General features: G+C 42.9%; 1 protein-coding gene across 1 annotated transcript in view; it reads right to left on the bottom strand.

Moving 5' to 3' along the window:
* Nucleotides 1–23125, bottom strand: part of LOC124722409 (Down syndrome cell adhesion molecule-like protein Dscam2) — a 758217-nt gene that overhangs the window by 465698 nt on the left and 269394 nt on the right. The window contains exons 4-5 of the mRNA XM_047247577.1: nt 21842–22115; nt 1293–1511 (exon numbers count right to left, since the gene is read on the bottom strand). Of these exons, the coding sequence (XP_047103533.1) occupies nt 1293–1511; nt 21842–22115 (493 nt within the window). The remainder of the gene's footprint in view (nt 1–1292; nt 1512–21841; nt 22116–23125) is intronic.

The raw sequence follows: 23125 nt of genomic DNA, 5'->3' as shown, positions 1-23125 counted from the left end.
AATTACAAGTAAAATTAGAAATAATGTACGAAAATTATGTATCATCTACTTACAGATAACCTGATGATGGCAGTTCATCGAAATAGGTCTACTGTAAAAAGTAAAGGCAATCAAACTCAGCAACATACTTGGACTTGTAAATATACATGACATACAGGTGAAACCATATAATCTGGGAAACTGAACCGCGAAACTAATTCGGAAAAACTGAAACCAAAGTGTGTGTCGGATTACAAGAAGTCTATTGTTGCAGCGGTCAAATATGACACGTTACTTAGCTCGAGGCCTCGTGATGACTGGGTGTTGTGTACTGTCCTTAGGTTAGTTAGGTTTAAGTAGTTCTAAGTTCTAGGGGACTGATGACCATAGATGTTAAGTCCCATAGTGCTCAGGGCCATTTGAACCATTTTGAACTTAGCTCGGGGCAATGTGTACGCAAACCGTGCAATTGTACACAAACTTTTTCCACGCCTTAAAGACGTGCGTACTGTGATCTGATGCCATTTACAACGTTCATACCGGGAAGAATCGCCGAATTTCAGTTCAGTCTTATTCGTGAGACTTTAGAGAACTATCACCAGGGAAATCCATTGCGTCTTCGCAGAGGCACTTTATAAGCGCTGTTGGATCTTCCCTAAAACAAAACCGATTTGTAAGGTTTATCGTATGCAGCTGGGATAAATACATGAGAAGATTCTCGTTACTGCTGTAAACAATGTGATGTCAGACTGTGTGCTGCTATTAATTTTGAAGCATATAATACATTTTCTCAAATTTAATTCTTTGTAAAGTTGACGACTTTGAGGAATGTGAAGAATAAAGAATAGGCCTACTTGATATTTATTTTAAAAACCTCTTTGTGGGAATAAGTATATTATAAGAGCGTACGATAACTGTAAGTCAGTGCAGCACGCACTGCAAAGCATAGCTCATCACGGCCAGTACGGCAGGCACAGCTGCCTCTGGGCATCTAAACCAACCGATAACGGATATCGGCTTTGTCCCGAATTGTAACGATGTGCCGTATAATGTCATAGATGACTTAGCGAAGCCAATGAAAGTGAATACAAATTCATAGATATGGTGTCATACTGATCTGTAACTTAGTCCGAAATCTATGTTACTTTGCTGCATTATAATTCGGTTGTGATTCGGCGAAGTCAATGAATGCGAATACTGGAAACTGATTGGTTGTGAGTAGGCGAAGTGGTATCGAGCGCTTCCGTTCGCGTTTTCGGGCATTCAGCAGCGAAGGGATTAGTACAGAAAGCGTTAGAGTGGTAGTGAGTTACTTGTTGAGCCCGGCAAGCAGGAGTTGCGGCGTGACGCGGACGGAGAGCGGCGCCACCACCTCCACCGTGGCGTCGAGGCGCGCGGCGCCGGCCGCGTTGCGCGCCAGGCAGGAGTAGCGGCCGGAGTGCGACGGGCGAGCGCGCACCAGCACGAGCGCGCCGCTCGACGACATGTAGCGCGTCTCGTCGTCCAGCATCTCCGCGTCTGCGAACTCCCACCTGCAAACAGACCTCATGTAGCCACCGACAGCGTGTGTCGCCACCAACAGGCTGAGAGGCACTTTTACGTGTAAAGGTGGCTTTTGAATGTAATATGGGAGTTGACATCTCGGATATTCGGGAATCCAGCCGGATGTTCGCGTCGTTCTCGCATGATATTTCGACAGCGTGCCCCGCTGTCTTCTTCAGGTGCTACCTGAGACTGGTCCTTGGGTCGATCGAGTCCAGTATTTATGCCTGGAAGGAGCTGGGCATTCCCTAATCGGTCCGCGCCGAGTCGAGTGTTCCGTCTGTGGTCCGCGCTCACCAGACTCGGCTTCAATGGACCCCAATGAAGACGAGTATGGCGGGCGCGGACCACAGACGGAACACTCGACTCGGCGCGGACCGATTAGGGATCACCCAGCTGCTTCCAGGCATAAATACAGGACTCGATCGACCCAAGGACCATCGCCAATATTATTTAATCTTTATATCAACGACATACCGACTCTACCACATGTAACCCTAAGCTTATATGCGGATGATACGGCCTTCCTCACATCCGGAAGAAACATCGAAATAATGGAATACTGGGAAAAACAGAACAAAATCACTTTCAACGCTAGAAAAACAGCTGCAGTATTTTTTACAAAGAAGAGACTACCAAGATTAACAACTCAATTGCAAGTCACAGACCAACCCATACCTTGGAGCTCAAAGACAAAATATTTGGGTATACATTTGGACAAATCACTAACATTCGACTTGCGCCATAGGGTGGTGGGGTTTCGGGTTCCGCTGGATAGATAGGGAGTCCACTACACGCAACAAGCGGCTACACGGGTAGCAGGGGTTGTGTGGCGTGGGCTGGGCGGTTTTTTAGGTTAGATGGCCTTGGGCAAGTACAGAAAGGGCAACAGCCTCAACGGGTGCGGGGCAAAGTCAGGACATGCGGGGACCAAGCAGCAATCGGTATTGTAATTGTCAACTGTCGAAGCTGCGTTGGTAAAGTACCGGAACTTCAAGCGCTGATAGAAAGCACCGAAGCTGAAATCGTTATAGGTACAGAAAGCTGGCTTAAGCCAGAGATAAATTCTGCCGAAATTTTTACAAAGGTACAGACGGTGTTTAGAAAGGATAGATTGCATGCAACCGGTGGTGGAGTGTTCGTCGCTGTTAGTAGTAGTTTATCCTGTAGTGAAGTAGAAGTGGATAGTTCCTGTGAATTATTATGGGTGGAGGTTACACTCAACAACCGAACTAGGTTAATAATTGGCTCCTTTTACCGACCTCCCGACTCAGCAGCATTAGTGGCAGAACAACTGAGAGAAAATTTGGAATACATTTCACATAAATTTTCTCAGCATGTTATAGTCTTAGGTGGAGATTTCAATTTACCAGATATAGACTGGGACACTCAGATGTTTAGGACGGGTGGTAGGGACAGAGCATCGAGTGACATTATACTGAGTGCACTATCCGAAAATTACCTCGAGCAATTAAACAGAGAACCGACTCGTGGAGATAACATCTTGGACCTACTGATAACAAACAGACCCGAACTTTTCGACTCTGTATGTACAGAACAGGGAATCAGTGATCATAAGGCCGTTGCAGCATCCCTGAATATGGAAGTTAATAGGAATATAAAAAACGGGAGGAAGGTTTATCTGTTTAGCAAGAGTAATAGAAGGCAGATTTCAGACTACCTAACAAATCAAAACGAAAATTTCTGTTCCGACACTGACAATGTTGAGTGTTTATGGAAAAAGTTCAAGGCAATCGTAAAATGCGTTTTAGACAGGTACGTGCCGAGTAAAACTGTGAGGGACGGGAAAAACCCACCGTGGTACAACAACAAAGTTAGGAAACTACTGCGAAAGCAAAGAGAGCTCCACTCCAAGTTTAAACGCAGCCAAAACCTCTCAGACAAACAGAAGCTAAACGATGTCAAAGTTAGCGTAAGGAGGGCTATGCGTGAAGCGTTCATTAAATTCGAAAGTAAAATTCTATGTACCGACTTGACAGAAAATCCTAGGAAGTTCTGGTCTTACGTTAAATCAGTAAGTGGCTCGAAACAGCACATCCAGACACTACGGGATGATGATGGCATTGAAACAGAGGATGACACGCGTAAAGCTGAAATACTAAACACCTTTTTCCAAAGCTGTTTCACAGAGGAAGACCGCACTGCAGTTCCTTCTCTAAATCCTCGCACAAACGAAAAAATGGCTGACATCGAAATAAGTGTCCAAGGAATAGAAAAGCAACTGGAATCACTCAATAGAGGAAAGTCCACTGGACCTGACGGGATACCAATTCGATTCTACACAGAGTACGCGAAAGAACTTGCCCCCCTTCTAACAGCCGTGTACCGCAAGTCTCTAGAGGAACGGAGAGTTCCAAATGATTGGAAAAGAGCACAGATAGTCCCAGTCTTCAAGAGGGGTCGTCGAGCAGATGCGCAAAACTATAGACCTATATCTCTTACGTCGATCTCTTGTAGAATTTTAGATCATGTTTTTTGCTCGCGTATCATGTCATTTCCGGAAACCCAGAATCTACTATGTAGGAATCAACATGGATTCCGGAAACAGCGATCGTGTGAGACCCAACTCGCCTTATTTGTTCATGAGACCCAGAAAATATTAGATACAGGCTCCCAGGTAGATGCTATTTTTCTTGACTTCCGGAAGGCGTTCGATACAGTTCCGCACTGTCGCCTGATAAACAAAGTAAGATCCTACGGGATATCAGACCAGCTGTGTGGCTGGATTGAAGTGTTTTTAGCAAACAGAACACAGCATGTTGTTATCAATGGAGAGACGTCTACAGACGTTAAAGTAACCTCTGGCGTGCCACAGGGGAGTGTTATGGGACCATTGCTTTTCACAATATATATAAATGACTTAGTAGATAGTGTCGGAAGTTCCATGCGGCTTTTCGCGGATGATGCTGTAGTATACAGAGAAGTTGCAGCATTAGAAAATTGTAGCGAAATGCAGGAAGATCTGCAGCGGATAGGCACTTGGTGCAGGGAGTGGCAACTGACCCTTAACATAGACAAATGTAATGTATTGCGAATACATAGAAAGAAGGATCCTTTATTGTATGATTATATGATAGCGGAACAAACACTGGTAGCAGTTACTTCTGTAAAATATCTGGGAGTATGCGTGCGGAACGATTTGAAGTGGAATGATCATATAAAATTACTTGTTGGTAAGGCGGGTACCAGGTTGAGATTCATTGGGAGAGTCCTTAGAAAATGTAGTCCATCAACAAAGGAGGTGGCTTACAAAACACTCGTTCGACCTATACTTGAGTATTGCTCATCAGTGTGGGATCCGTACCAGATCGGTCTGACGGAGGAGATAGAGAAGATCCAAAGAAGAGCGGCGCGTTTCGTCACAGGGTTATTTGGTAACCGTGATAGCGTTACGGAGATGTTTAATAAACTCAAGTGGCAGACTCTGCATCGCGGTGTAGCTTGCTCGCCAGGTTTCGAGAGGGTGCGCTTCTGGATGAGGTATCGAATATATTGCTTCCCCCTACTTATACCTTCCGAGGAGATCACGAATGTAAAATTAGAGAGATTAGAGCGCGCACGGAGGCTTTCAGACAGTCGTTCTTCCCGCGAACCATACGCGACTGGAACAGGAAAGGGAGGTAATGACAGTGGCACGTAAAGTGCCCTCCACCACACACCGTTGGGTGGCTTGCGGAGTATAAATGTAGATGTAGATGTAGACATTCAAAGAGAACACAATAGAAAGAAAAAGAACTGCTCAAAAAATGATGAATATGCTCATTCTGCTCTTCAAAAGTAAAGAGTTTAACACGAAAACCAAACTACAATTATACAAGTAAACCATTCAGCCAGCAATACCATACGGAGCGGCAGCATGGGGCACTACATGTCAAACCAACATTAAGCAGTTACAAATTCTTCAAAATACATGCCTGACGTGGTCTCTTGCAGTACCTCGATGGACGAGGGTAGCTGAAATGCATGCACAATTACAGGAAAAGACAATAAGAGAAAAAAATCCAAGATCATGCACAAAAAATTTTCCGAAAAATGGACATGTGCCGAGATTTTACCCCTCAACTTAGAACCGTTGCAATAATAGCACCACAACCGTGGCACAGGTATAAAGTACCAAAATCAATAGTACCAGGCTAACTTAAAAACAAAATAAATCAAATAGACAATTAACCTCAATATCAACCATCAACTGCAACAAGAATATCAAGAAATCAGACGCTGAAATTTCCTAAGCAAGAAAAAATTAAAATTTCTAAACTAACAAGAAAGGACAAAACCCCAGAAGAACAAAGGACCCCAAAAGAGAGAGCCCAGTTTCTTCTGAATGTTTTTAAAAATAAAGTTATGAAAAACTTACCCTATCCTGAAACACAAAAACAAGTAGAGACCGCCGAAGGCGGGTAGACTTGGGACCAAAAAAAACCCAAGGACCAGTTGCTTAACCTACGTATCAACTAGCCAATCTCAGGTAGCACCTGAAGAAGACAGCGAGGCACGCTGTTGAAATATCGTGCGAGAACGACGTGAACATCCGGCTGGATTCCCGAATATCCAAGATATCAACAGATCGCTGGGAAAACATGAAGAGTTAAATATGGGAGTTATTCCTTGTTTTGCGACTGTAAAAAGTATTATTCTCCTAATTTAAAGCATCTTCATTGGTCATTGTAACAATTTTGGTTTTGTTTGAATATGTGTTTAACGAGATTATAAATAGATCTCACGTTTAATATTAATTTTATTTTTTTATGTCTCGCGTTCTTTTGCTCCTTCGTTATTTCCATAAATTTTTCTGTAGACAGATATGTGAATTTCAGTACACTACACTCTACTGCCACAATATTTTATATTTTGCATGTTTTTACACAGGATGTTTCAGCTGCCCCTTCGGCTGGGTATTGTGCAACTCTCAACGTCTTCAAAAACCACACGCGAGATTTTCATATTTTCTCGCTTGGTATGCAGAAGATATTAGTCGTGTAGAGAAAATGAACGGGACCTTTATGTAGTAAATTTAATGTAGTTAAATTTTGTGCTGGGATACATTTTTCCTGTGGGGCCAAAGTTTTCGAATTACTCAAGAAAATCACGTGTGAAGGTGACGTGTTCGTTTTCCTTGAATAAGTCGAAAACTGAGGCCTCTAGCGTAAACGTATCCAAATACAAAATTTAACTACATAAAATTTTCTACAAAACGTTCATGTTAATTTTTTCTGTAGGACTAACAGTTTGCGCATAACGAGTGAGAGGTTATGAACATCCGGAGCGTGGTATATGAAGGCGTTGCTTGTTACATAAAACCCAGCGCAATCATCTTACGTAGTTTGTCACATATGTCGCAGAAAATGCCAACCGCTGCTATTTTATTATTTAATGCTTGTGAAATTCGGTGAGTGCACATGGAAAAAGCATTCTCAGTAGGGCAACTCTTCTGAAATCGAAACTGTGACTCGCTGAGGATACTACTGTTGCTCAGGTGAGATACTCTTCTACAGTACGTTTCTTTCTCAAAAATTTTGGAAAATGATGTCGGCAGTGAAACAGGTCGCTAATTATTGACATCACTTCTATCACCTTTCTTATGGAGAGGTTTGACGACGGCAAATAAGTTTTAGAATTTTCTTAATTTCAGCAGCAGAAGTTGGTGATACATTCATATGACTGAATTTTATGAGAGCTGCCTTTTCAGCACACTGCTGTGATTTTTCCTTTGACCTATTTGTCTTCGTACTTGCTACTAAACTTAAGATATCATTATCAAATGTATTTTCTACCTGATCATTTATAGCCCTTCCATTCAGTTCAATAGCGACGTTAACCTTTTCTTTGGCTGGTTGTCCTGTCTGCCGTTTCATTCAACTCCTTAACTTTACTGTCGGAATTACTGATTTCTGACATTATGTGCACGTCGCTTCATTTTTAATAACTTTCCTTCTTAATTTTAATAATTTTCCTTCTTAATTTTGAGTAGTTTTTGTAGTATGCTACTACTGCAGGAGGTCACGATATTTGCTTCGTAACAATGTTCATGATGTGGGTTTTCTTCTGTATTGTGGAGTATGTTACTGTTGTGCCTCTTATGTGAAACACTCTTCCATTAATGTGAAGCCAGTTTTGGGTACACCTGCAGTACCGTATTTTGTCTTTGTTTATCTTTCCAATATCTGTTCCCGGAGTAGATGAATTGCCTATACACATAATTAAGTCTGTACAGAACCCCTAGTGCGCGAGCCCTACTCGAACCTGGCCAGATTGATATCATTTAAGTTCCTTTATTCCTTACTCCACGTGCAACTGTAGTTGGGTGAGGGTATTGTTAGTTGGGACGAGTTTAAAATTTAACTAAAGCTTTTCGCTACTACTCAATAGACAGTGTCAGGTTTGGGCATGAGAGGGAAGTGCAGAACGGAAAAGGGACAGAAAAACTCGTAGCATTAAACAACCCCTGACTGGAGTGCATAAACCAGCAAGACCGTATGGTAACATGTACTGCCGCGAGTTGATTAGATTGTAACTCACATGTACTGAAGACGGCTGTTTAGAGCCGAAATCTAGATAAGCTAGAATAATAAAACACTAATGGGATTACTACCGATTGCTGTGCGCCTCACCTTCCATGACTGGGGCGTTTCCAATCCACCATACCTCTTCCCTCTCTACGTGCTATTGAACACCATTTTGGAGGTGACGAATGTGGCCAGTGGGTGAGAGAGAGAAAGGAACACAGAGCTATAAGCCAGAGGATGATTGGACATTTTAAAACCTAAGGAGATTTTGCCCCCTCCCTTTGGATTCGAGAACAGCAGACGTGAGATACAGTGGGCAGCAGCGGACAGAGTAAGCCACAGTTTCAGGCGAGGATGAAAAATCTCGAGAGGAGAGAGAGAGCATGACTGGTCACTTCCAAACTTGAGGCATTTTGCTTTTCCCCACTCCTAAGGTCAACGGAATGGCCTGAATTACACGAGTGATTCCGAAGCACTGACGAGTGAGCGCGAGGCAATGACGGAAGGTGAGAAACGATTCCTGACCTGCCATTTGGTTGCTGCAGTAAGAGCACCGAAGTGACTGTGGAAGATCTTCTGGTGTTTTGACAGGACCGAGTTTAGGCCATGACTGGTCGCGTTTTCGTTACTTTCGTTTTTGCTTACTTGGTTCAGCCAAATGAAGGAGAATTTTGAGGTCGTTCTTATGTCTCCTAATGACTTTAGATTCAACAAACATATCAACGGTTCTCAATTCCCCACTAGGCCGTATTTTTTCCTTCACTGTCACCGGTGCTTGTAATAGCTGTCTATACTTAGTGGAGAAGCATACTTCTCAGGTGTATCTTCAAGGCATGAGAGATAATTATATTTTTCCCTTCTTATAAGAAAGGATTTACTGATTTTTGTCTCCACATGAGTGTATTTCCCAACTTTCTACAAAGTGTCTGTGCAACGGAAACCATTCCACGCCATGTAACATTTTGCTAGTCGTTCATTGTTTGAGAACTGGTGTTCGTATTCCAGATGCGTGTTCAGTTAGTTAATCGTGTCTTAATAAACCAAGATCATTTGAAATAGATACAAATCTCCCATCACTGATGCAAAAGCAAACCACCACTTTCCACCCAGGTCAACGCCATCTGATCGCTAGAAGCCGTTTCCACTGTGCGACATTAGTTTAATAATATGTCACCTGAGATTTTGTTGCTCATCCAAATTACCAAAGTGGCAGGCGAGCTAGGGGAATACAGAGGTATTGAACCAATCTCAGATTAATTCCAATGTTCATTTAACAAAGCAGTATCATTTCACTCAGCTTACCTCGTCAGAACTTATTTTACGCATATTACGGCACCACAAATGTTCTTTCGTTTAAGTTTTCCCATCAGGATGTATATTAAGGAGATAACAGTAAGATTTCAACCTGAACTCGTTTAAGAAAGCTTTATAAAAGTATGCAATAACAGCGAAGCTGAATAATGGAAACCAACATAATTAAGTATCATTATTTTCAACTGGTGTTTAAAGTAGTCATACATATGTAATCATATTTGTAGAAGGCTTCATACACCCTACAGTTCACATCAGGAATCTCTTGAACACACAACTTGTACGAGGTATTAGCGTCAGCGGTGTGCTATAATGCTTAATAGGACTTCTCACATCAAAGAGATTTAGTATCAGCTAGGAGGATGGGTCGAAGGGAACAGACTCGTGAGTGTCAAATTAAACACTTTTCGTCTGAACACAATCCCAGGTAAGCTTACACATGAAGCACAGGAAAATGAGCTGCATCATTATAATATTTTTTTTAAATTTTTTTCAAAGGAGCTTTATATTAGAGGCTGAAATATTAGGATAGAAACGAACGCCAGAGGGCGCGAGGCACACCGGAGTGAATAATTTAAACTGATGAGGCTATGACCCTGCGTATTCGCTTTTAATTACTGTATGAAATTGCGTTTGTCATGTCGTAATGTTATTAAATTACACATTTAATGGCAGAGTAGATGTATCCCCGTTTAGAAAGAAAAGTAGATAATTTTTTAAAAAGATAACATAAATATTTCGTATTCCACTTTGAAATTTACATGGTCGATCGATTGTGAGTACATAGTCTTTCGTAAATCGACTGTACATTCTTCACATTTATCAGTTAATAACCCACAACCAATCATGAGACAAATAAGAAGATAGGTAACTGTGCAGCTCAAAGTCTTTCCTTCCGTACGTTGCAAGTATTTACTCTAAACTAGCCAGGACTAAAGAACGTTAAAGTGATACTAAAGCTATTCTAGGGACAGTAACGGACAATACGCTATTATGCATAGCGAAAATTGGAAAATTCGATAACCAATGTAATAAGTCCGAGAAAAGGTTACTCACGGAGAGGGTATAAAGACTTCGAATCTACTTTTTACGGTACATTCACCTTCTTTAGTCCAATAAATCATTGGTGGTTAATCATTATATAGGATGTATAAAAAAAAATCATCTGATTTGGCACGTCTATATTTCTGAAACTAATAAACATACGGAATGAAGTTTGTTTTTTGTTGAACGGGAAACTAAAAAAGCTCTTCTTTCATACCTTTTGATAGGTGTTCTGCATGCACACCTTGAGATGCACGGCATATGTCAGTGCGGTATTCAGGTTGTTCCCACACTGCAGCGAGCATGTTTGAATTACAGTTTCCACAGCTGCTGTCAGGTCTGGTGACCTTGGAGACCAATAATGTAAGGCTGAATTATTTTGTGCAGTGCGATCGACCCATAGTTCAGTAATCCTTTGATTAAAAAATTCCCGCACTTCCAGATTCCAGTGTGACAGTGTCGCATCCTGTCGGTACAGTGTTCTCGGCAAAGAAAAATGGACCATACACCTTTTCCCGTGAAACTGCAGAAAACACATTCAATTTTGGAGAGTCCCTCTCATGTTGTACAACTTCATGTGTTTTTTCCTTACCCCATATTCTCACATTATGACGGTTCACCTTTCCATTTAAATGAAATGTTGCCTCGTCACTAAACAGTAGCGTGTAAGAAAACTGTCATCCTCCATCTTGCCAAGAACGAAAGTACAGAACTTCACACGTTGTTGTTTGTCACCTTCACGAAAAGCTTGCAGCAGCTGAATTTTATATGGTTTCATGTGTAAACGTCGACACAACATACGTCAGACGGGCGTCGGGGGCATGTTGAGCTGTCGGAGAACGGATTTCTGCGTATTCCTTGTGAAACTGTGGCGCATGCGTTCGACGTCTGCGGCAGACGCTCGGAGACTGTCCGGCAATGTGCCTTTACACAAACAACCAGTTTCTCGGAATTGCTCATGCCATCGTCTAGTGCTGTGTGCTGCAGGAGGATCCACGCCATTCCTAGTACGAAAGTCACGCTAAACAGTTATTACTGACCCGCACTGCGTAAAACGTAGAACACAAAACGCTTTTTATTGTCCCGACACCATTTTTACTAGAACTGAAGTTCTAGCGGGAAACATGTAAAACTCGAAAGTTAGCTCTTTCGAACAATACATTGTTCACGTACATATCTCAAATAACATAACAGTTACGATTTTTTTAAAATCGTATGATTCTTTTTGATACACCCTGTATTGCCAATAGACATTTATTAATAGAAGTTCCACAGTCCTTAATTTTTTAAATCTGAACTGAAAGACATGGTGAAGATGAGAGTAGTGAATAACTTAAGAAACGAGGACCACTGCGTTCACTTTGATACTCGATAGTTCAGCTCCTGTTTTGTCGTCATCTTTATCAAAGTAGTCCCTGCTCTGAGTATTCCTCAGGTAATTACAAAAAACTTACCACTAATTTGCGCAGCTACCCGCCTGACTCAGTGGGACTAAAGCTATTTATCGAAGTTGCATTTTCACTGGGTACTTTTGGGACGGTCGCTGTTAACACACCTATGCATTCTCAGAAATGTGTAACTCATCGGACATTCCCAGGACCATCGCGCGCCGAGACATGCGCGTAGTCGGCCGTGCAAGGCCGCAAACTAAGGGAGAGTCAAGTACGAATTAAGAAGCAATCAGTCAGATGAGAAATTTAGGATCCATATGTAACGAACAACGCACCGATGTATCCGTAATTTCTCTATTAGTTCTATTTCGAGTTGCTTGATACTTCAGTTGTGATTTAAATCACTAAAGAAATTTCCGAGACAAAAGATATTTCGTGATGGTGATTCCTAGAAATCCGAGGCACTAAAATTTGGAATCAGGTTTCGTTGTTGCCATTTTGAGAGGAGTTAATATTTTACGCAGTACGGCAGAGAACCTTAAAAGCTACCCAAGGTTTAAACGGGCCACTGCCGCCTCGTGAGAGGTGTGGTGATACAATGAAATCTGTCTTCCTGATGGTTGGAATTGTGCCAGCATACGAAGCCTTTTTGGGAAAAAGGACGTGGTAAGTTATTATACCTCATCAGTCAGGCTCCGGAGCCCTTAGCCTCCAACTTACCTGGCAACGGCACTGTTTCTTTGAAGTCGGAAGACTACAAGAGTGTGCCTCCAGTCATGCCATAAAAGGTCCGGTTGTCCCCACGTCCGGCTCACGCAGTTGAGTCTTCGAGGCACACCAGAGGCTGTAGAATTTACTGACATGTAGCAGTAGCAGTTCAACTGGTCATTAGTTCAGAACACAGCAGCGACCCTCGAATACCGGCCGGTGTGGCCAAGCGGTTAAAGGCGTTACAGTCTGGAACCGCGTGGCCGCTACGGTCGCAGGTTCGAATCCTGCCTCTGGCATGAATGTGTGTGATGACCTTAGGTTAGTTAGGTTTAAGTAGTTCTAAGTTCTAGGGGACTGATGACCTAAGATGTTATGTCCCATAGTGCTCAGAGCCATTTTTTGACCCTCGAATACGCACGCCGTTTTGTTCACACGGTGTGCGCGAGTACCGCGCTACAACTGCAATCCCACTGCGCCAGCCATGTGATAAGATTCACCAAACTCCGCCCCCCCCCCCCTTTGTTACCCTGATCTGCCTCTCACCTTTCAACATTCTTACTCCGATATGATCGTAGTTCTGTGTGTCTATCTATGGTGTCAGTAAGTGTTCTCTTTGCCATCTGGCAGTGTGTAGCGTTACTGAAGGCTTCCGTCGGCTTTATATTGTGATCTGCTAAATTCTGATTTCAGAATATCTCTGTTTTTATTAATTCTCAATTTATTTCTTATTAGTGTTGTTATAGGCTCCGAATTTTACTCAGCGTCCGAACGAATCATGGATCCCTGCAAGTAGGGCAGTTACCAGCGTCTTACACGATCGGATAGTGGCTGGGTAGTCCATTTAAAATCGCGGCAGTTTGTTAATATTTACCTCCCCCACAAACAGGGACAAGCTCCTTTCAGTTTCACCGCTCGGAAGTGAAAGACCTGTGGAAGACAGCAGGGCGAGGTAGTGCCGCCTGGGTAATGTAGTCTTTAGGTGTAAAAACAGACGATTTCGACTAATAGGGGAATGATCCAATATGCCATGTCGAATCCTACCGTGAAATTTTTCATGCAGAGTACACCGAGAGAAACACACTGTTATAATTGTAGTTGCTAAGTCGCACCATAAGTATTTTTTAAAAAAATATTAAGTTGCTCATCTTTGCCGCATGAAGAACCGCTTGTAACAGCGGTTTGTACAGTCCTACAAGAGGATGTAGCGCCGCGTAGCGCTAAGTTCGAAGTGCACACAAGTGAATTTTAAGCACTCAGACCATACTAAAAATGTCTCTCATCATTTATTTTTTGAGTAACTTGGAGATCTTATCGACAGCTAAACTATTGCAGATGTAATTGTCACACAAGTGACTAGCAGGAGGAACAAAATCAAGATAGTGTATGATGTTACATCACAGACGATATCGATCAATCGGGACTTTAATTTGTTGACATTAAACATTTTATAACAGTTCCTGTAGCACAGTTCTTACGATAATTTTTGAATAATATATATTTTTCTAACTACGAAACAGCAGTCGTCACAAAAATGCGAGATGCCTGTCGCGAGACGAAAACAAACATTTTCCTTACAACAGGCACACCAGATAAAAGAAAAATTAATGCATTCAGGCACATCACAACAGTCACTTGTTTTATTTAGACAGAACTGGAATGGAGTAAGAAATAGTCGTGGTCGTTGTTCTGCATATTGTACTGCGTACCAGGCATACTTAATCAAATTCGCAAAATGTGGTGATGCAAACTGGGAATGCAGAAATGAATGAAGTTTAACAGTACTGTTCTGCTGATAAATCTGAAATAATAAAAAGTCATCGGAAATTATATTGTCCGACAATGATCTGAAAAATGCTTTATACTACTGAAACAATTTTGTATCGAGAGGCTGAATCACACTATTAGTTCCGGGTGGAATCCAAATTATATTAACAGTCTTTTCGTCGTCCGCCTAAAGAAAGACGTGTCGTAATGTCCAGGACAAGAGTCCAACAAAAGCAGTGAATTATTCCCTGCAGATGGTAAGACGACGTTATTTTCTTGCAGTTTCCCAGAATCTTCTACGTAGATTACAAGACGTTTGCAAGGAACATTCCTGTTTTCTTAATTGCCTTGATATTCCTGAAGACAGGAACAAAATTGTGGAAACTGTGACCGACTGAAACTTATCACTGGCATTGTTGGATACGATTGTGTCACATCATTCATGGACCGCACAAGCGACTTTGTCTTTCTTTCGTTGGAAGTGCTGAAGTGTTGTTTGGATGAAACTTGCACGATTGGCTTTACATATAGCTTTTAGAGGATAACAGGAGGCTTAGTCTTCACGTCAACTACAAATTTCTCTGTTGCATTACCTATTAATGACATATTTACTTGAGATAAACGTCGTAATTTTGCGACTTCTTTTTCCGTATAATTTCCTGACTCTGATTAACCAGATCGAAGAAGCCTGGAAATCAGTAATGTTCATCCCACTTGCAATTCAGAGCGCCCAGTCTCTCTCTCGGTAACGATGCATTGACTCCCACGAACTGTTCTAAACCTTTCAAATAGTTTTTCTTTCACACTTTTGCGAGTTTCATTTTGGCGCATATTTCGTACTTCGAGTAAATCGTTCCTCCATTTATATAATTCATGTTCTGATTTTACGAAACGAAACAGGCTTTTCAGATGAAACAAAAAATTTTCAGCCTTTTCTTTGCCGCTGAAAGTTATTACTGTACGTGTTTTCTTTGATCTTGGAAGGTACTTTATTTTTGTTCTGGACTTTAATTAGCGCAACGATCATGGTTCGAACCACAATTCATGGAATTGTTCGAGTTATTTCCTGTTTCTTCTAATGTTTCCAAAATTCCTAACGCAATGTCAACAGCATTGGAATGAATGTCCAAGAAACTAACTAATAAATAGCACATATGTACGTCTTGAGGAGAAGTAGGTGATTTTTGTTGCATACCACGTTCTTCATATTTTAGCTTTGCAAGGCTGAAAACATTAACTGCATTCAACATTACTGTGAAACTCTGGAACATGCGCAAGGTCAGATGCTATTAGCACGCATATGTGAAGAAATCACAAAGAAATTAATTCAATTTTATCTTCATTGTTAACACTTAGCAATATTGCAAAGGAAACTGCTAATTGTTATGGATTTTAAATTGTATATAGCGGTGCCAGTGTTGTCCCGTTTTACGACGCGATTCCTTCCGACATGCATGCAGTTCTGAAGGAACAGCCGTTATAAAATACATAAAATGTATTGGCAGTTCCGCATATGGACAGCCATCGGCTGTATAATGGAATGAGGACAACGAAAATTTGTGCTGGGCCGAGACTCGAACCCCGATTTCCCTCTTATGGCGAGCAGTCGCCTTACGATTAATTTATGTGAGCACGATTCACGGCCAGACCAAAACTTCCATACGTCGTCAACCATGTGTCTAAAACCTGCACTCGTACATCCATTATGTATATTCCCGTACAGGAGAGACATTTAAATTGAATGTCGCTTGTTCAGTGTTAGCGGATAAATAAGATATTTCAGTGTCTGTGTTGTTCAGATGTACGATACAATGCTCCTTCGGGCATGCATGCTGGAAACAGATTTCTTATCATTTACTTTGCTGGACCCATTACGTTGTTTGATATGTAATTCGTTCGACTGGCACACAGGATGGCGAGTATGATGCGCGTGAGCGAGTCCTGACTACGAGAGAAGAGCTTGGAAGGTGAAACAGAATTCAAACTGCACAGGGATAGCTTTCAGTAACACTCGTCTTTACTCATTGGTCCTTACCCAAATGTTGTTATCTATTTTCATGGGTGATCGACTTACAATGCGGGAATGTTAAGGTACGGTTCCTATTCTTTCCTCTCCATAATGTTTCAGGGTCCGCTGGCAATTTTGAAAGAGTGCATGTACACTGCAAGTTACATGATCCCTCCTCCCCCCCGCAACCCTCAATCCCCCCCCCCCCTTCTCTCTCACTCTCTCCCCCCCCCCCCCCCAAACACACACACATACACGCTCGCGCATACACACAAATCTTCCTTCATTTCTACAGTGTACACTATCTGATCAAAAGTATCCGGACACCTGGCTGAAAATGACTTACAAGTTCGTGGCGCCCTCCATTGATAGTACTGGAATTCAATATGGTGTTGGCCCACTCTTAGCCTTGATGACAGCTTCCATTCTCGCAGGCATACGTTCAATCAGGTGCTGAAAGATTTCTTGGGAAATGGAAGCCCATTCTTTACGGAGTGCTGCACGGAGGAGAGGTATCTATGTCTTTTGGTGAGGTCCGGCACGAAGTCGGCGTTTCAGAACATCCCAAAGGTGTTCTATAGGATTAAGGTCAGGACTCTGTGCAGACCAGTGCATTACAGGGATGTTATTGTCGTGTAACCACTCCGCCACAGGCCTTGCATTATGAACAGGTGCTCGATCGTGTTGAAAGATGCAGTCGCCATTTCCGAACTGCTCTTCAACAGTGGGAAGCAAGAAGGTGCTTAAAACATCAATGTAGGCCTGTGCTGTGATAGTGCGTTGCAAAACAACAAGGGGTGCAAGCCCCCTCCATGAAAAACACGACCACACCATAACACCACCGCCTCCGAATTTTACTGTTGGCGCTACACGCGCTGGCAGAGGACGTTCACCGGGCATTCGTCATACCCACACTCTGCCAACGGATCGCCACATTGTGTACCGTGATTCGTCACTCCACACAACGTTTTTCCACTGTTCAATAGTCCAATGTTTACGCTCTTTACACCAAGCGAGGCGTCGTTTGGCGTTGACCGCCGTGATGTGTGGCTTCTGAGCAGCCGCTCGACCATGAAATCCAAGTTTTCTCACCTCCCGTCTTACTGTCATAGTATTTGCAGTGGACCCTGATGAAGTTTGGAATTCCTGTGTAATGGTCTGGATAGATGTCTGCCTATTACGTATTCCGACCCTCCTCAACTGTCGGCTGTCTCTGTCAGTCAACAGACGAGGTCGGTCTGTACACTTTTGTGCTGTACGTGTCCCTTCACGTTTCCACTTCACTAGGCCTATCACATCGGGAACAGTGGGCCTAGGAATGTTTAGGGGTGCAGAAATCTTGCGTACAGACGTCTGACACAACTGATATTCAATCATCTGACCACGTTCGAAGTCCGTGAGTTCCACGGAGCGCCCCATTCTGATCTTTCACGATGTGTAATGACTACTGAGGTCGCAGATATGGAGTACCTGGCAGTAGGTGGCAGGAAAATGCACCTAATATAAAAAACGTATGTTTTTGGGGTGTCCGGATACTTTTGATCACATAGTGTATGTGTGTGAGGGTGGGTGCTAGTGTGGGTGGGTAGTCATGGTCATAAGATGATGAGGTCCCCTACTCCGAGCAGCGTAGTGGACGATGCGGGAGACCCGCACCGCCGACATGGCAAGGTCCTAGCGGAGGTGGTTTGCCATTGCCTTTCTCCGACCGTAATGGGAATGACTGATGATGATGAAAACGCCACAACAGCACCCAGTCATCTCTAGGCAGAGAAAATCCCCGACCCCGCCGGGAATCGAACCCGTGCGCGGGAAGCGAGAACGCTACTGCAAGACCACGAGCTGCGGACCGTGGTAATCTTATCCTAATATAAAATGTCACCATACCTGCCTGTGCAGAGACATTTATCAAATTCTAAGGGGTTAATTTCTTCTTCTTTGAACAAGAAATACACTAAAACATCTCTGGCCTCCCACTCTGTCAACTTTGCAAGCTGTCGCATACGTCTATATTACTACAGAGACAGCGGAAAAGTTATCCTTGTGCTGGGAACCGAATCAGATAACCAGTCGTACAGTGCGTTCGTTCAACCGATTCCTGCTCAGAGAAACTTTCGGAAGAATCGTCCTTTACCTCAGTGTCGTCTGTCCCTGTTTTATTTACATTACTTTTACAAAATAATGTACTTTAACCGAAAAAATTGTAACGAACATTCTTCAGCATAGTTCCTGGACTGACGGATTCATTATCATCCTCAGCAGCAGCAACCACTTTATAGTCACTGATAGTTACAGACCTCTTCCAGTTACATTACGAACATCCTCTGTGTTAAACCAGAACGAAGGAACTGTCTGTTAGTATTCCATTACTAACAGCAGATGTGCTATACTTACTGTCTACTTACTGAGTACTGCTACCCTTGGAAATAACATTAATTTTTAGAATTTTTTAGAAGACAAACAATAATACTTTCCCACACTCCATTAATCAAAGATGGTATTCAATTTCCACGTTATCTGCAATATATCTTGCTTCCTTCCTTTTAAGTACCTAAATTTTCTGACTCCAGTGCTATTCCACTGCTCTTCAGCTCCAGTGCGATGCTTACCGTGTGGTACATAAGTAGTTAAAGAAATTATACATATTAACTTGGCTAAAGCTACTGAAATTCAGAGGGCAAGCTGAATCACTGCCAAAAGGAGTATCAGCACAGGACCTTTTACAGACTACATTCTGGCAGAATTAACCTCGAATAACCCGAAAAAACGTAAATTGGAAAATAACGGCTCCCTACGAAGCGTCTCGCAGATGATTGACATTTTCGTTTCGTTAGTGTCAAAAGTAAGGTTTATTCACTGTGAGTCCCCCTGACATCAGAAGACATCACCTGACGCTGAAGAAATGCAAAAATTATTTTATTTTATTAGGGTTGTCCTTCTCTTCTGATGCAGAAAGGAAGGAAATTTAGTTACTGGGAAACTTTAATCACATACAGAAATCATTGAGCAACTTCTCAAAATATTTTCAGAACTGAGGCACTTGCTTTCCCGTGGAATCGACTGACTCATAAAAATCAGCGTCTGGGTCTTGGAACCAGTATGTGATTGCCGTTATCATCCCTTGTGTGGACTTCCTCGGGTGTACGAAAAGATGGAAATAAATGCGAGCAAAAACAAGAATACAGTATAGATGGTCAGATTATTTACCCGATGAACGAAAATACGATAAGCGCAGAGCCATATGAGGGCGAGCAGTGTTGATAATCAGCGCATTTGCACTGAGCGTCCTGCTTCTCGTGTTCTGACGATATGTTACAGCTACTGCGATCGGATTATCAGCCTAAAATGGTCGTTGAGTTCAATAACCATGAAGCGATGATTATCCATAACGCGCTGCTGCGTCTGTTCCACGAAGTCGTCATCGATGAGGGACGAACGCCCATTGCGCATTTCATGGAGCACTTTCTGCTAATCTTCCAAAACTTTGATGTATTCTTAAGACATCATGTCCTTGCTCATTATATCCATCTAACACACTAGAAAGAAATGACGATATATTCATATCGGTGGTAGATTCTGTACGTTCCACACTAATTTCGCAGTTGGCGGCAGATGTACAGTCAAAGCTGCCGCTTTAAGCCCTTACAACGAGGAGGCTGGGATCGATTGTGATGTGACAGCTATTTTTCTAGTCCATTCCGCCCCCTTCAACCCGATTTAATCAAAACATTGAAAACACAATTTACATACGACCCGAACCTCCAATTTTTGAGGTATTTCCAATGACATTTTGGTGCAGTGAACTGTCTATATTATTAGCCACCAAAATAATTTAAATTTACACAATACTTCATTTGAAGCGTAACACACGTCATAACTCTAACACACAGCTTGTCCGATACCATGGGAATGACAACATCAGCCACTGGAATAAAAGCAGTGGTCTCAGCTGAAGTGGAATGTTTTAGGCAGTAGCATTTGCGTGGGTGTCGTTGTGGTGAGAGTCTTGGGAGATGCTATAGCAGAATACAAATGTGTTGTTTTCGCCTTGGGTGAAGGTGGCAACACTGACTCACAAGGGCAGTCATTCAGTGCATCGATATCACTTTATTTTTAAACAGAAGAAAAATCGAGAAAGATTATTCGAAGTGTTTGTTTATTATTTAGTAAGCTAACACATCACCTCAAACATACATATGAAAGCGTAGATTTGCACCCTGACAACGAACGGCTTCAAGCTAAGTATATCCACAGGAGTCGTCGATTTGGGAACCCACCTTATTAGCGGGGGCGCGAGTTAATGAAAATTAAAATCAACGAAAATTAGACTTGAAGCTACACTGAGGTAACAAACGTGAAGGGATAGCGTTAGCCGTATATACAGATGGCGATAGTATCATGTACACAAGGTATGAAAGGGCAGTGCATTGGCGAATCTTGACATTTGCACTCAGGTGGTTCACGTGAAAAAGTTTCCGACGTGATTATGGTCACACGACTGGAATTAATAGACTTTGAAAGCGGTATGTTAGTTGGAGCTAGCCACATGGGACGTTTCACTTCGGACATCGTTGGGGAAGTCAACATTCCGAGATACACAGTGTCAAAAGTCTGCCGAGAATATCAGATTTCAGGCACTACCTCTCACCACGGACAGCGCAGTGACCGACGGCCTTCACTTAACGATCGAGAGCAGCGGCGTTTTCGTAGAGTTGTCAGTGCTTGCAGACAAGCAGTACTGCGTGAAATAATAGCCGAAATCAATGTGGGACATACGATGAACGTATCCGTTGGGACGGTGTGTCGAAATGTGGCGTTAGTGGGCTATGGCAGCAAACGACCGACGCGACTGGCTTTGCTAACAGCAGAACTCCGCCAGCAGCGCCGATCCAGGGCTCGGTACCATATCGGTTGAACCCTAGACTACTGCAGAACCGTGGCCTGGTCAAGTGAGTCCCGATTTCGGTTGGTAAGATCTGATGGTATTGTTTGAGCGAGGCGCAGACTCCACGAAGCTATGGACCCAAGTTGTCAAGAAGGTACTGTGTAATCTGTTGATGGCTCCATAATGGTGTAGGCTGTGTTCACATGGAATGGTCTGGATCCTCTGTTGCAGCTGAACCGATAATTAGCTATATTCGGCTAGTTGGAAATATTTTGCAGCCATTCATGGACTTCATGTTCTCAGACAACGACGGTATTTTTATAGACGGCAATGCACAATGTCACAATGCACAATTGTTCGCGATTGGTTTGAAGAACACTCTGGACAGTTTGAGCGAATGGTTTGACCAACCAGATCGCCCGACGTGAATCCCATCGAACAGTTATGGGACATAATCGAGAGATCGGTTCGTGCACAAAATCCTTCACCGGCAACATTTTCGCAGTTATGGACGGCTGTAAACGTAGCATGGCTCAGTGTTTCTGCAGGGGACGTCCAACGACTTACTGATTACACGCCATGTAGAGTTGCTACACCACGCCGGGCAAAAGGAGGTTCGACATGGTATTAGGAGGCAGCTCAGTGTATTATGAAGATAATAGTTGATGATAATAATTACGTGTAGGTGGGCGGCGGGTGCCCCTGGGCGACGCAGGGCAAGACGAACATCTGCTCGCGGCGCGCCTGGACGGAGAGGGCGCGCTCCGAGAAGCGCGGGCTCTGCACGCCGCTCGGCTCCACCACGGTGATGCGCGCCTCGGCGCTGAATACTGTGGTGTAAGTGGCGCCAGACAGCCGGTGCGTCACGCGGCACTCGAAGCGCGAGAACGCGTCCTCCGCGTTCACCGCCATCACCAGTAGCTCCCCAGACGGCATCATGTGCACCTTGCCGTCTGCAAAAAACGAGCACAACCATAAATGACTCCAGACAATTCTTGGTGTCCCATCTGGTTTTATCTTCGGGAAGAAGCAAATACAAAAAAATAAAAAAGCGTCGGAAGTCCTTTCACAGTGCTCACATCTTACACGCAACATACAGTGCTCCCAACCTTCAGCATAAAATTTTAGGGATGGCAGACAGCCTTATACTGATTAGTTTAGTTATTTTTTGTTATTTGCTGCTCTAACAGCAGCCGTATTTACAGTACTTGGATTCGGCCTGTTTATGCAAACAACAAAATCTTCTTGTGTTACATATTTGTCCAGACTCGTTGCAGTATGCGGCGGCGCTGTGTAAATAACAATTTCTTTTATTTTTCTGAGATTTATATATTACTTGCTCTATATAAATAGTGGAGTTCTAGCACGTGCCCTTCATGCAGGAAACGTGATTCACTTTCTAGCTGTACAACATTATACTCAATTACATACAAATTTAAGATTCATTCTTCACCTACACGTTTCATTCACCCCAACACTCAGTCTGATAGCATAACAAGGGTATTTCACGAGGGGACTTTAAGAAGTAAGTAACACATTCCTATGGCAGACGAAGTAACATTTATTGAATGTTGCACTACGCTTCAAAGTGACACAGATAAGTGGTAGTATTTTCAGCATAGTCACCAAGTCCCTGTAAACTATGATCGGAACGTTCTACCAATTCTTCAATTCCTCGACGATAGGAATCCGCTCCTTGGTCACGGAATCATTCAGGACGTGCTGTGTGAGCATTCTCATTCTTGGAAAATCTCTTTCATCCGAGATATTCTTTCAGCTTGTCGAAAAGGTGGAAATCGCATGGGGCAACACCTGCACTTCCAGATCAGCATCACCCTCGTCTATGCGGCCTTCATCAAATTGTTGGCATCATTTGAGTATGTCTGGACGCGACATTGCATTTGGTCCCTATACCGTATAATTTCATGGTGAATCTGGGTGCAATTTAGTCGTTTTGCCCACA

The sequence above is a fragment of the Schistocerca piceifrons genome, chromosome X (assembly GCF_021461385.2).
Source record: "Schistocerca piceifrons isolate TAMUIC-IGC-003096 chromosome X, iqSchPice1.1, whole genome shotgun sequence".
Classification (NCBI taxonomy): domain Eukaryota; kingdom Metazoa; phylum Arthropoda; class Insecta; order Orthoptera; family Acrididae; genus Schistocerca; species Schistocerca piceifrons.
Note: the sequence above shows the minus strand (reverse complement) of the source record. Positions and strands in the feature narration are given on the sequence as shown.